This window comes from Apteryx rowi, unplaced genomic scaffold, assembly GCF_003343035.1.
Source record: "Apteryx rowi isolate R43461 unplaced genomic scaffold, aptRow1 scaffold_16, whole genome shotgun sequence".
NCBI lineage: Eukaryota > Metazoa > Chordata > Aves > Apterygiformes > Apterygidae > Apteryx > Apteryx rowi.
The window spans coordinates 940,586-955,313 of record NW_020447863.1 but is presented as its reverse complement, the minus strand read 5'-3'; the positions used below and the strand labels follow the sequence as shown (position 1 = coordinate 955,313).

Genomic DNA, 14,728 nt, shown 5'->3' with positions numbered 1-14,728 from the left:
TTGCTCCCCCTCTGTCCTGCCGTTTACCAGCGCAGCAGGTGCAGTGTTTGCCTTTACCCTGCTTGTGTTGGCAGCACCGGCAGCTTTCTGCACAAGCTGTGATAACGAATGGCACATCTGTGACGGAGAGCAGGGTCTCAGGAGGGTGCTCGGTTTGTGTTCTGCTTGGCGTGCTGTAATCAGGGTGCAGCAGACCATCTGCAGAGCACCACCAGGTTGGCCAGGAAACACAACCAGTGTACTTCATTTCATGACCCGGATTCCTTAGAGACTTTATAGGGTGGGAGCTGATGCTGCTGAGGACAGCATATCCAAAGTCCGCTGCCTTTAAGCCTGAGTTTGGGTAGGAAATGCTGCACCTCTAACCTCTCTGAAGCATTTTTGAAGCACTGTTGTTTTGAGTGGTAAGCGTGCACACATTTGCTGCAAGAGTGGGGATCTCTGTCCTTTTATAGTAGACTGACCTAAGGTAAACCAGAAACATCTTAAAGAGAGTTTCATCTCATTGCTTTGCCATTCTTTCCTCTGCCTTAATGTTTGCCTTCGTTGCAGCCCTGGGCTACTGGAAATTTGCAGTAACTGGAAACAGTTATCAGCTATGTATCTGCACTTGTGCCTAATTGAAAAGATAATTGATTCAGCAGCCTTCAGCAATGCCACCCAGTGGCAAACTTGCATATGCAGATGTTGTAAATTTGCCTCTTCTCCATTCTGTTCCTGCATTGGGTACTCTGCTAGAGATGAGCACTGCTTTGCTCTCACACGTGTTGTCCGTGTTTCCTGATCTCGGTGAAATACTTGTGTACTGGCAGTGCTTCAGCTTTGGGCGCAGCAAAGACCATTGCAGTGCAGGTGTCAGAAGGCTTGGTAGCATCCAGCTCCTGACTGGAGAGGAGAGCTTTTCTGGTAGTAGCTGTCTTTCTGTGGTTAATCCAGTTTTCCATCATGTCACAGTGGCATGCTGCTTTTCTAGACCATCTCTAGAAGAATTTCTAACATGAGCATCTAACTCCAGGCTGCAAGATATCCCCTGAGCTCTTTGCCTTCTGCATAGGTTATTTCCAAGCACTTTTTTGCTCAGATGTTGCCTCTGTGCCAGAGCATGACAGTGGCTCTCTCAGAGTGGAGAGTGTGCATGTGGCTTCTCCTTGAGAGAGGTAGGGGCATCCAAGTGAGGCGTGCTTTCATTGAGCCCATCTGCATGCCCCAGTGAGGAGCTCCTGTTTGCAGTGACATTAAAGGATAGTATTTAATTGTACCATGTGAGGAAGGTTAATGCATGAAGTCTCTTGGCATTTGGAGTTGTCCTCAGGAGTTATTCCCTGTAAAAGTCACTAGAGAGTGACCCATGGTGAATCTTATGTTTTCTGAACAGGATCTACTGAGCCTCACACGTGGGAATAGCAATGGAGCTGGTTATTAGATGGCAAAACTTCCCATTTTGCATGCGACTTCATGGAGACAGTTGCTTTTGGCGGCTGTGGAAGCTGCGTAACCTGTAAGCAGGCTGCAGTCATGGCTGTATTCTCCTCTGTAGCTCCATGGTATCTTTAACACTCTCTCAAAGCACAGATGGAATCTGAACCACAGCAATGCAGAGATTGCAGATAGCTGCTCTATGAACAGCAGGCATGTCTCAGAGCAGCCAGGAAAGGAGAAAGAAATAAAGCAGGAATATAGAGAGGAAACCTTTGCTCCTTCTCTTGCTGTTCCCCAGGAAGGGGGATTGCAGGGTGAAAAACTCTCCCTTCTTTGACACCACCCTCCAGAAGGTTGGCTTGCTTGTGTAGCTTTTTGCCCTGCTGTAGTTGTGCGTGCTGAATATTTTCTTGAGAGAGTGTTTCATTTGAAAACCTCCTTGATTTTGAAGTGAATACGTGAGGTGCATTGGTAGAGAGGAAACTTCAATTTATCATGAAGGTTTCAAATGATTTAAGAATGAAGATGGGTGGGATGATGTTAAAACTGTTGGGAATAAAGTTGAAAATCCATTTCCCATCTCCTTTGATTTGCTCAGCAACCACCTCCCAGCAGCAGTAAGGCTGTTACCTAAAATCAAACAAGCCAGAGCATGGCTTAAATTGACACCACCCATGCCAACTATGGGCAGGTTATGAAGTGTTTCAACAGGAGATAAATCCCTTTAGTTACAGATTAATTGGAGGATTTAAATATAGATATATATCTACCAGTGACCCTTGCTGGGACTAGGGCTTAGGGGTCCAAGATGGTTTCTGAGCAGTGTGGCAGATTTGCTGCCCTGCTGGCCCCTCTCTGGCTGTGCCCTCAGACCTTTATTCCCTACTAACATCCCAACAACATGACACTACCCAGGGCAAAAGTGGTTCAGATTAAACCAGAAGAAATCTAGCCAACGCGGCAGTTAAAATGGTGATAACTACCAGCATCTGTGCAACGCAGGAGCTCCCGCTATCGATGATCTCCGGGAAGCTGCACTGACATTTTAGGAAATACTTGCAAAACAAAGCCATGCTATGGACTGGGCATTTCTACGAAATGTGGTTAACTCATCCCCTATATTACGTGTTGTGGCTCTTGCAGATCCTAGTGCTGCTGTTCCAGCTGGCTCCTAAAGTAGAACCAGCTGTGGAGTTAGACGTTCCCATGGCCAGGAGCAACTCTGTCCGCTCTGGTAGCCAGTAGGAATTATTACTGAGCAGTATACGAGGGATGCTGTGCTGTTTCAGCCAGCAAGGTAGCCCAAAGAAACTGTTTGCTCTCTCAGCAAATAAAACAGAAAATTAATTGTGCTTTTGTTTCCTTAGGGTCTAATGGGTTTCATTGGTCCAGTAGGGGAGCCTGGAATAGTGGGAGAAAAGGTAAGATTACTTGCAGCAAATTCGTTGTTGTAACTTTTGCAGGATGGACGAGACTGGGGCGGGGGGAATATTGAAGAGATTTAAATTGTCATGTCAGTGCAACACCCAGCTGGGAACATAGCGCTTCTAGGGGGTCTGAGCTAGTCTTGGGCCAGTCAAAAATGATCCACTTCACATTTAGGAATTAGCATGCGCTCATCCTCCAAGGAGATGCTGTCAGATATTCTCCAAAAATGTAAATTATTTAAGTTTCATTCATTCATAATCTTCCAGAAAGCTTGTATTTAACAGTCCCTCCCATTTTTTTATCCATCCCCCAATGCTGGGAATGAAGGACCCCATGTGCCCTGAATTCCTGGTCAAGGGAGGAGTCCCTGGAGTTTAGGTTGCAGACAGATTTGCTCCGAGATGTGTTCCCAGGCCCACATTGAGTTGCCGAGGGGTTGCAGAGCACGGGGCTGAGCCTGCACTGACCGGGAGTGCTTAGCAAATTCTCAAGTGCAGAGAAAGTAGGAGAAGGCAGCCGTGTAAACGAGCACAGGCTGGTCCAAATTCTTCCCTCTTTATCTGACAAGGACCTTCCTGTCCACATGCCCTTGGGGTTGCACTGGGCATGCTATTAAGGGCTGGTGCCCTCTTGTGTACAGTCTAGATACATGCTTCCTTCAGGGAGAAAAATGACTTTATTTTCCATAAAAAGTAAATGACTGTTAATTCCTTTTCTACTGGAGTATAAAATTTTATTTGGGGGTAGCTTCTAAAGACAAATTATCTATATCGTTGGTTATATTTCAGTTTCAGAGTGCTGGTTTTCATTGGTGGTTTAATTATTCACAGTCCAGCCGTAGAGATAGTAGAAAGCATAAGATGATGTGTTCTGCGCATCGGTTCTTTCTCTCTCTTATTACTTCAAGCCCTGTCCTCTGGGTAGCGATGTCAAGACTCTGTGACAGTTGCACTGTGTTCACGGCAAAGGCGTTTTATTTTTTGTCAGCAGCAGACTTGGGCAGGCCCTTTGCAGGAGCTGTTCTCTGTGTTGAGGCAGTGTCAGAAGCAGGCGCAGTCTGAACTGTCAAGGCACAGAAGAAGTAAAAGGAACTACATGATGTGGGCTCCATTTTAGAGAAGGCTAACAGAGGATTAAAGAATCTGTGTCCAAAGTGGTTACACAGAAAATCAGTGCCTGACTGAGTTGTCTCTAGGGCTCAATGGCAGCTGCAGGCCTGAACTGAAAGGGGGGATGAGGATCTGCCGTGCAGGAGGCACGGGAAAACCCTCTTCCTGCCCCAGTGAATCCACATCTGACCCTATGACTTCCATGCCAATGCCTTCACCACAAAAACCATCCTCATGTTGCAGATCAACTCTGTAACGTGGCCATGTTACTTCAGTATCATGGCAAACTCAGGCTGTCCTCTGAAAATCTATGCTAGGAGATCCTCAGCACAGCTGTGATTTCTATCAGACTTCTCTACCAAAACAAACTTACAGATGACAAAAATAACTATCATCAAATCAAAACTTCAACCAGGCCTCCAGTTGGCGTGGCATCCTACAGCTTACTATGTTGCTGTGAGCTAAATGAAGTGGGAAATATGCTTTCATTATGCGTAGCTGAGTCAGCAATCTTCATCTAGAGAGCTGCAAAACTTAAGGCTGAAGCCAGCAGAATCCAAAAATGATCAAAGAGAACAATACAGCTAATACTTAATAAAATCCATGCATTCAGGAAAAAAAAAAATCTTCATTGATTTACAAGGGCCAACTGGTGACAATGCACACTCTGGGGTTTGTTTTTAATAAGATGCTTAAAGTCCAGAGAATATTCCCTCCTTACACTGTAGCCGTTGGAAGGTAGGTCAGATTTTGGGCGTAAACTACTTGGCACCATTTGCTAATTCCTCCTTCCTCATCCCCCCAAGCACACAAATGTAACACACCTAATTCCCAGTGCATTACTGGGGATGCAGGAGAGAGTAGAGGCAGTGGCGGTGGGAATTGCCATCCTCTCCAAAAAGGAGTAGTTGACAACCCATTGCTAGAGCTGTGCCTGCAACTCACCCTTGCGTCAGCAGGCCATAGCAGTACTCCCCGAGGCTTACACTTCACCTCCGGCTCTTGGCTGATCCAGAGAGCCATGGATGTACTGAGAGGAAGTGAGATGTTCTGTACATGGGGGAAAAGGAAAGACTTTTCAGAATTAATAAGTGATTTTTTGTACATTAATTTTGGGATGCCAAATGGTGGCTTTTTTAAAAGGGCTGGTATCTGAGGGTGGGAGCTGGGTCATGGAGGTATCCAGCTCTGGACCCCCCAGAAACACAGGCCTCCATATCATGGTTGTTTGCACTGTGGTCTCCATGTGAACTGTAGGACAGGCAGTCCCTGTCCCAAAACGCTGTCTCCTGAAAGCATTGGCCGTCTATTCCAGGCAGCTTCTCTGCGTTCCCCGATCTGATTCCTGTTCTTAGCAGGTTCCTCATGATGCAGCTTTCAAATCCAGATCTCTGAAAGCATTAGAGCACGCAGGGATTACGGGACTGCGAACGTAGAGGCATGCAGCGCCTTGGGTGGAAGGGATGGAGGTCTCCTGGGATCCGGTCGCAGCACTGTCTTGAGTAGAAGGTGGCTTTGAATGAATTGCTTGTTTCTTGCTCCACAATGGTTTGATGGCGATAGTAAAGCCCTGTCTTTTGGGATACAGAGAATTAGCTAATTCTTGCTGTCATTCTTTAACTACTCTGATGAGATAGATACTTGAAATAGGGTGATTATTTTTTATTGGAAGCTTTTTTGGTAGATATCTGATGGCATAGACTGCAATGTGTAGATCTGTTAGTCGTTTCGTTGCTCTAGATCCCTGTTGCTGCCAGCTCAGAGTGCTTGTTGACAAAATTATCTGCTCTTCTCTGTGCACCTTTGTCCTTCCCAGGGTGACCGTGGCTCAGTGGGACCCCCAGGCCCTCCAGGAGTCAAGGGGTCGATGGTAAGGAGTAAGTCTGCATTCTCTCGCTCTTGCTGCTGCCTGCCGGACCAGGCCCTGCCCCTCTCTCTGTCCCCACAAAGGGTACAGCTCCTCCTGGTCTTTGGGTTAAATGAGAATAGCTGCAAATTCTTCCTGTCTCTGCAGGGGTAGGGGGGCTTATTTGACTGACTGGATATTGAGGTATAACCTCTCCCCATCACACAGCAGTATTTTCTTCAGAGAAACATTGTTTTTTTGATGTGTGCTGCACACCTTCATCAGCCGAGGACCTGTTGTGTCAAACAGCAATAACTAGGAACTACAAGCTACAGCACCTGAAGGATCGCCCGTTTCCGAGCGTCCTGGCTACTGAAAAGACAGGCTTCTGGAGCAGGGATTTCCAGACCTCCCTTGCTCACATCCCAACACACTACCAATGCCAACTGGAGACGCTGAGTTGCTTCGGCAGCACTGCCATACCACTTTGCTGTGCTATGGGCACTGCCGTTTGAGGACGCCTGCTAGAGTTTAACAGAGGGCACCTCACTCCCTGTCAGCTCACTCCCTGTGTGCCATAGTGCAAGACCCAAAGACAGATTTTCACATTTCGGCCCATGCTGTCCTGGGCTGTTCAGAAAATCCATCTGCTTATATTGCTAGCAGAGTTAAAGCTGGGCTTTGGACACTCTGGCCTTCACCATCTGCCCCGGAGCTCTTTTACCCTGGCAAATAACAGGCATGCCTGACCTTTCAAGCAACCAATGGTGCCGTTTTTCTGCCTTCCCAGTTGGAGGAAGGAGGATTGAGCAGATCCAAGGAATTCACACCAGGCATGTTGTTCTTCCCTTTTAGGGGCACCCTGGAGCACCAGGAGGAGTGGGTTTTCCTGGAATCCCTGGACCAATAGTAAGTAAAGATTATAATCACCTTGTAATACCACACACCAAAATCAGCATTCTGTGTCCTGGGCCTTCAAGGTCTGAGTCGAGCAACTGTGTCCCAGCTGCTTTGAGTTTGAAGGACAGTTTACGAACAAAGAGATACTGAGGAAGGAATGAGGCAGTGGGTTGAGGGGGAGCAATGTGGAAGGAGATGCTTAAAAGGAAAAAAAGGAACGTTTAATCTGAACCTTTGTAGGCCATTTCCCTAATGGTGTGGTCCAAAACTCACGATCCAGCCTTTCTCTTTCAGCAGAACACAAGCTCTCTAGCTCAAGGTGCTACTGCAAGGTCCTTTCTGCTCTTTCTGCTGGGAGTTGCTGGCAGAACCGTGGCCACATCAGGTGGCGCAGTGACCACATGATGCAGTGCAGCGACTGCATCGTGCTGTGACTGCATCGTGCAGCGACTGCTTCGTGCCTTTTCAGAGCCCCATGCTAAAACGAGAGAGGGCAGCGGAGCAGCTGCCCCAACGTGCCCTCCATCTGGAAGTGCTCATCTGCGAAATGTGCAGCTGTGGCTGGAGCATGCAATTGGTGCGGAGGTAGATCTTAGTCTGGCTCCAGATTCTCACAGCCCTTGTTTAGATGGTACTCTGGCTCTCCAGCAGCACAAATGCCACTGCGTGAAGGCGGTGCGTGTCGCTTGCTGGCGCTAGTAGAAAGGCAGCTCTGGGGGGAGTACAAGGAATGGATTTCGCTCACTGTGTGAATTCTCACAATGTGGTTAATTGGGAGGAAGATCACTGTAGTGAAATGCCTGGGCAGTGCCAAGGGTTCAGCCTCTGGATTAGTGGCAGCTCTGCCCACTGCGGGGAGCTCTGGGCACTGTCCCTGCCGGCTGCAGCCAGCTGCTGGCTGGCTAGAGGTTTTGTGGCTGCAGGTCTACAGAGGTGAGGGGAAGGGTCTGAGGTCAAGCAGCACCTAAGGGTGACCTGGGCAGCAGCGACGCTGCGCTGGCGGAGCAGCCGTTCAGCAGCCCCCCTTGCAATAACGGGGTCATGATGCTGCCTGCAGCCCCCAGCAGTAAGCTGCTGTCTGGCCTCTTATAGCAGTGCTTGTACTCGCTGTTGACAGGAAAATTAGGAGGGGGATGGATATCTCTAGATGTCCCTATTTAGCAACTTTCCTAGCCCATCAGCTGCTGTATGACTTGGGATGTCCAGAGCATTAGGTGGGTGCCCTGCTTACTCCATGCCTGTGGGGTGCTGGAGAGGACATGAGTGCATCTCTTAGCCAAGGCAGGTTCTGCACTAGCCCTGTAGAAAGAGTTCCCAGTTCCTGAAACACTAGCTAGTGTACCACTAACTAGTACTTTTAGTTAAGGTTGAATTTTGTCCTGCTTCGCTGGGGCATGATGATAACAGCCTGAGTGAAGACATCAGCTCTGACCAGAGATGCTGAAACCTCTCTGCAGAGCTCTGGGAGCCCCCAGGTCCTTCAGCTTCCTTCAATGCCCTGTTCTCCTGCAAGAAAATAACCAGCAGGTTCATCCAAGCAAAACGTTTCCTCCAAGAGCATATTTTAAAAAGTCATAATTCAGTAAGTCAAACTTCCCAGCAAGGCCAGTAAATCAAATAATCCCCTAATATTAAATCCCCACTCTTATTAACTCCAGCTGTTTCTGCCTATTTCTCCAGCAAACAACCCTTCCTCATTTGCTTCTTAAGCCAGACCTGTGGCATGCTGTTGTTGTTTATATTCAGCTGCAAAAATCTTTAGGGGATGAAGCAATCCAGTGAGCCTCAGCAGCTCTGATGGCTGGTTAATTCAATAAAGGGTGGCTGGGAATGGGAAGCAAAGGTACAGTAAATGGTAGAAAACTCTGAGCTCCATTTCAGCTCAGTGTGGCTTGTCCTTGAAACTCCAAGCATGGGATCTGGTTGCTTCCCCCCAAATTTTGCCATCACAGTGAATGTTTATATGCATGTTTTTTCCTAAACTATTTGGGATAGGCAGAGACTTCCAGTAGAATATTCCAAATACCAACAGAGTATTTCACTTCAGTATGTGTTTATCATAAAAATCCCTATAAAATATGCATCTGACACATCTGCTCCTTGTCTGTGCCAGTCACTGCTGACCTCACCAGCAAAACTGAGATTTACTACAATTACAAATATAGCTACAGTACAACTAACTAGATTCTTTTCCATCTTGAGTGCTAACAGCTAAGCATTTGTATTTGGGACTTACATGCCATGCAGAATGATAGCTCAGTTCCAAAAGCAAAATCCTTATTAGTGGCAGTAATACAAGCAGTAGGAAGATCACAGTTCAATTTTATTCCAATCCTTGGTGGAATTTGCAGGGCTGTCAGTTGGCAAAAGATATTAATATATAAATAGCAAATCTCAATGTGGAATTTTTGAGAGTAAGAATGGAATGTGTCATTCTGAGTTTTTTTTTCTGACAGCAGGAAGGCACCAACTTTAGATACAGTTTTTAAAGTTATAATATAGAAAGAAATCCTGTTAATTGAATGCCTCCTTTAATTTTTGAAACTCAGAAATATGGTAACAGGAGAAAGGTCATTTAATTTTCTTTTGAATTTCCTGTTTGAATGTTAATAAATCAAGTGTGTACAAGTCCTGGATAAAAGAAAACCCGAAACCTCTGTGTACGTATGAGAAGAACAGGAACAATTCTCAACACTGACAGGCTAGATGAAATTAGCATCTGTCTGCCAGTATGAATATTTATACAGCACTAACAGTACAACACTTACTTGCAAATAAAATCAGTGTTTGGCTGAAAAGCTTAGACTTGAATACCTAAGGTGAGGTGTCTGATTTTGTATTTGGACAACTGAAAAACAGATCCTGGTTATTATTATTTTTGTACAGATACCGAACAACAGCTGCTTTTAATAGCTTCAGAGGGATTTTTTTGATGTTTAACTTCTCTTCAAATCTTGCCACTTACACAGACAACAGGCTGCAGATACTTAAGCATACAAATCTCAGCCAGGGTCCTTGGCCCGAATGTTGATAATCCAAAGACAATCAGTGAGTCCAAAAAAGACCAGTTACAGGCAAGCAAATATGGTGATGTCTTTGGCAAAGTTCAGTGGGGCCAGCCTGCTGGTCACAGGTCTGCGTCCGAGGCTCCTGCAGGCCACGTGGTGACATGGGGTCTTGCCGATGGCTGCTGCTTTCCACCTTGTGCATTTTCAGTTTGTTTCCTTTCCCCCTTCCAGGGTCCGGCAGGAGTCCGCGGTGCACCAGGGATAAGAGGGATGAAAGGCCGCAGGGTAAGCACTTTCTATGAGCCCTTACCCCTCTCTTCTTTCAGCCAACTGAAGAGCAGTTTGGTGGAGTAGTTCCCGAGTGTGAAGGTGGGCACGATGGGCGCACCACCTACACAGCCAGATTTCTGCTGCATAGGACAGCTGCACTATTTGAAGCAAGTCTTACCAGGAACATGAATGCAAGTCATGTGCATGGGCAGAGAGCAGTGTCCAAGCATAGCGTTTCTGGGGAGGATATCCAGCTTGTGTTTTCCAACCAGCTGCAGCGTCAAACAGGCATTATGGACACTTCTGGTGAGGATGGTGAAGATTTAGTCTGATGATGGTGGATCTAAGCTGGGGAAGGGGTGCAAGTAGAAGATTAGAAAAGGTGCCTTTGTTGCAAAGGGACAGAGAGCAGCTGAGATGTTGAAGTGTTGTGATTTAACTGGAGGCGGTTAAAGCAGGAAACGGAATTAAGAGATGAAGCAGTCAGAAATGGAGCTGACAAGGTGCTGGACAGCCTACTCTTTCCACGTCTCCCATTTCTGTCTCGTTGGATGTGTACCTTTTGGCAAAGTTCTGCAGGCTTGTGGGAAAGGTGTGTTTTTGTGTATTGGATGGAGCGGATTACAGCATGTCCTGTGTCCTCCCATGTGTTTGTCCAGCCAGTAACACAAGGCCCTGATTTTATCTCTAGGTTTGAACAGTACCACACTGCTAAAGTATGTGTGAATCCTTGTTCTGCCTTGAGACAACAGGCTCCTAGCCTGGCACTGACTCACGATACTAGCTAGCATCGCTTACAGCACTACAAGTACATGATATTTCACAGGCACCCTGTGTCAGTTAATGTGCAGTTCTTCCTGCTCTGTTTGAGTGACAGCTGATGTTAGAATTACCACTAGACTTGCTAAAGCTGCTTGCTTTCCTGACTGTGATATCCAAACCATGTCCTACTGAGCTCCTTGATCTTCCTCCTCCTTCAACAGGACATTTACTGCAAGAGCATCTCTGCTTTGCGTTGTTTCCCCTTGCACAGCTGGTTTAAAAAGCAGTAATAGCGAGTGCACGTGGGTTCAGCTGAAGGCCTCAACGACAACATATTTTGCGTTTCTCCCTCCAAGGATCTTATGAGATTTATTTCCATGTTTCATTTTCAAAGATGTGGGCTGGAGTAAACTATACATTTTACCTACCCCCAGTCTACATTTCTACCACAACTCCTGCTTGGGGAATTTGACAACCAAGGATTGCATATGTTTCCCTATACTAAAGCTAATACTTTCTTCAAATAGCTGGGACCAGGCGAAAGGAAATGGAATAACCAACTAGAAAGCTTTATAACCACAGAGTTATGTACCCTGGAACTGTTTTAGGCTTTCAGAGCACAGCTAGAAGGACACCAAAAACATCCAAGCCTGGCAGATGCATATCAGGGTCCAGCTTTTAACTCATGGCTGGGAAAAAAGAGCTTCCTTACTGTTCCCCTTGGTGGGAAGGCCCGCCCATGGCTGTCACTCCCCAGCTCCGCTCTCTGAAGGTCACTTGGGGAGTTGATTTCTTTGTGTTACACAGCAGCAATTAATTAAGCAGTTTGGGATATCCGTGAGCATGATGGATGAGAAACTGGAAATGCTCTTTCACAGGAGGCTTTGAATGAACTGGGAAAATATCTCAAGGTAAAACTACAGCACAGAGCTGAATGGGAAATGCCTTCTGAATGAATCCCAGGCTGCCGACTGTGTGGGCCCTCAGAGAGGTGGGTCCTTGGAGAATATCAGATACTTCTGCCAGTGTTTTTAATGTATGCAGTGACAGAGCCGGAGTCCCAGCGTTGCCTTCTCCCAGCTGCCAGCATGGGATGCCAGCTGTGTCCCCTGGCACCAAGCCTGTCTTTCCGGCAGGCAGCCACATGCAACTATGGGATTTGGCTCCTGAGTTGTGTGAGATTCACTTGCACAAATCCTCTTCGACTTCTTACATCTACGTTGGCCTACAGTCCCCTGAACCACAAGGAGAGTACAGCTGACTGGGCCGTTTTCAGCTCCACTCATACCGTCAGGACTGATTACTTTTTACACTAGCTAAAACACCAAGAGCAAAGGTGGATTCAGCTTCTGAGAAAGGAAGTTGGCTGGCACAGCAGGGACCTGCCTTTGGGTGTAGCCAGAGCCAGAGAGAAGGTGCCGATCCCTCAGGAGCAATCCCGGAGGACACCAGTTCCCACCAGTAATGTCCATCCCCAAGGTGACATACCACATGTTAGAGAAGTTCAGCTCGGTGGCCTTGGGTGGCATTTCCTCTCCAGGTGTTGAGTGCAGCAGACCCTGCACCAGTCATTCCCCCACACGTTCCTGAACCAAGGAAGCCCACACTTCCCACACTTCTCAGCCCCCAAAATTGAAAATGGAGTGGTGTCTCTATCCTGGCTGGCTGCAGAGCCCTGCAAGAAGTCACCCTAGGAAGTGCAGAACGTGGAGAAGGAACAGGACCAGTGCCTAGTGAAGAGGTTACATAAGGACTTGACATTGGTACCAGCAAGGGGGTGAGCCTCTGCTGGCTAGCGTTGACCAGCTGGATCAGCTGCCAGTGCCCTTTGCTGATCCTGCCTTTCAAACTCCCTGCTGAACAGTTGCGTGGCGGAGTTTGGTTCTAGAAGAGAGGTGCACCAATCGGTGCCTTTGGGAGCCCTAGTGATTCAATCCTCACTGAGTTTGCAAGGCAAACGGACAGACATCCTTTTAATAAACCCAGCAGGGTAGATATATATCCTTGCTCTATAGTTCTAGAGACTTCAGTAAATCTGGTGTAGGAAGGCTGGTATTGTAAGGACCATCACAGCTCCTGCTTGGAGGAATTCTTGCTTCTATATCTCTCTTGCGTTTTCTTTCTGCCTCTCTTCATACTCTCAGAAGATTTTCTAGACATGTAGGATTCTTTGTTTGCTTAGTCTGTCTACTGTTCAGGCTCTTGGTTTTCTCAGGATGGGGAAATGATCTCCCAACTGTAATTTCAGACATTACCCTTTGCAACATTCTGTCTATCCCAGTTTACAAAAGGGACGTAATTCAATTCAGAGTGGAAACATTAATGCAGGCTCCACCAGATGTTTGTGGATTCCATGAGCTGTGTTTGTGGATACTTCATTAAAGTAATTTCACTTTTGAAGAAAATGTAAATAGCAAATATGGTTTTGATTGTAAAGAACAATGGATTCTTTTGGGGGTCTGTGTTTAACATGTGATAGCTTTTGTGTTGTCAAGATATAAGTATAAATTTTAAGAAGAAAACCCTTTAAAAATTGTAACTTTCTTTTCAGTCATGACAAGGCTATTGTTCCTTCTCATGTCTTTGTTTAGCCCATCAAACTGATGCCGAACAATCTTCGTGCACCAATGCAGTTTTCCCCTGTCCTCTTCCCTAAGGACAGGAAATTTGGATATGTGAATCCAGGCTTGTTTCTCTTCATCCCTCTTCAGCATAGCACTTAGTCATGGGCTTAATGTTCAGCTAATGAGAGTTATGCACATGTTTAAACCTAATTGTTTAACTGAATCCAGGTTTAAATTTGGAGACAGCTGATGCTGCCAGTGCCTTCTCCTGTGCCATTTCTCCCTCTCCCTGAACACACTGTCCCCACACAGAAAGCCTGTAAGCTGATTTCCCACCAAAGTGTTTGAAAAGATCTTCCTTGGAGAGAAGGCAGGGAGATCCCTGTCCCTGAGGGCAGCAAGAGAGCTGGCAGATGGCCATGGGGAGAGCTTTGGATTGCTTCTGGTTGGAAACATGACTCCATTTACGTTCTCTAGAACTCTCTGACTTAGGCTGGCAAGGTGCAGCACATCACTGAAAGCACCGTGATTGATGGACAATATTGCCAAAGGCGCTTGCGCCCAGGCAAAGCCGGTGGGAGATGCAGGAGTGATGAGCCTCCAGATGTTTGGCAGCTTTTATGAGGGTGCCTTTCTTCGCAAAGGCTGGCTTTCATCCAAACCTATTGCTACTTCACAGCTTCCCTGAGTCCACTTTGCTCAAAATAGTCTTCCCAGTGACAGCCTCCAAGTCTGTGACCTACTGAAGACTCCTCGCACCATCAGTTGCTACCTCCCAGACACTCCAGGACAGTGCCAGGGAAAACAAATCCTACTTTGCCAATGAATCATCAGAGCAGAGTGTTCACAGTATATTCAAAAGCTCATTTCTATTAATCAGCTCCTCGCAGCAGGAACAGGCCTGACCTCCAGCATCCCCGACATGAGCTCAGCCCAGATACTGAGTGAGAATCCCCACAGGAGGCTAAATAGCCACTGGAGCCATGACTGTACAATGCACCTCGCAAAGCCCCACCTGAAATCTTTCTGATAATCCTGCCCTGTCCTGGTCAAGGTGCTGTCAATATTCCTGGGATTTTATCCTCTCACTAGAAGGGATGCTGTGAACTGACTCAGGTGACTCAGAGCTTTTCAAAGCCCTGAGCATATTTCTGTCTTCCACTGTGCCGCTCAGTCATCAAGCTCTTGCATTAACTGTTGCCCAGATAAAGCCTGCAAGACGAGATAATGTGTGCACATCTGCACTCCCAGCCATCTGCCGTTCTGTCTGGGTGTGGGACCGCTGCCGGTCTGACACGAGATGTGGTGCTTTGCAGCCTCACTGACTGCAACGATTTGTAAATGCGAGGAATCTGAAGTGGTGTTATCTAAGCATACCTGAAATTAGTTGCTTATGCCAGGATGATTGAGAAGTTGTTCATG

General features: G+C 46.8%; 1 protein-coding gene across 1 annotated transcript in view; it reads left to right on the top strand.

Moving 5' to 3' along the window:
• The window catches only part of COL27A1 (collagen type XXVII alpha 1 chain), a 168,403-nt gene that overhangs the window by 98,763 nt on the left and 54,912 nt on the right, over nucleotides 1–14,728 (top strand). Inside the window, exons 25-28 of the mRNA XM_026059675.1 lie at nucleotides 2,787–2,840; nucleotides 5,773–5,826; nucleotides 6,658–6,711; nucleotides 9,942–9,995. Coding sequence (XP_025915460.1) covers nucleotides 2,787–2,840; nucleotides 5,773–5,826; nucleotides 6,658–6,711; nucleotides 9,942–9,995 — 216 coding nt within the window. The remainder of the gene's footprint in view (nucleotides 1–2,786; nucleotides 2,841–5,772; nucleotides 5,827–6,657; nucleotides 6,712–9,941; nucleotides 9,996–14,728) is intronic.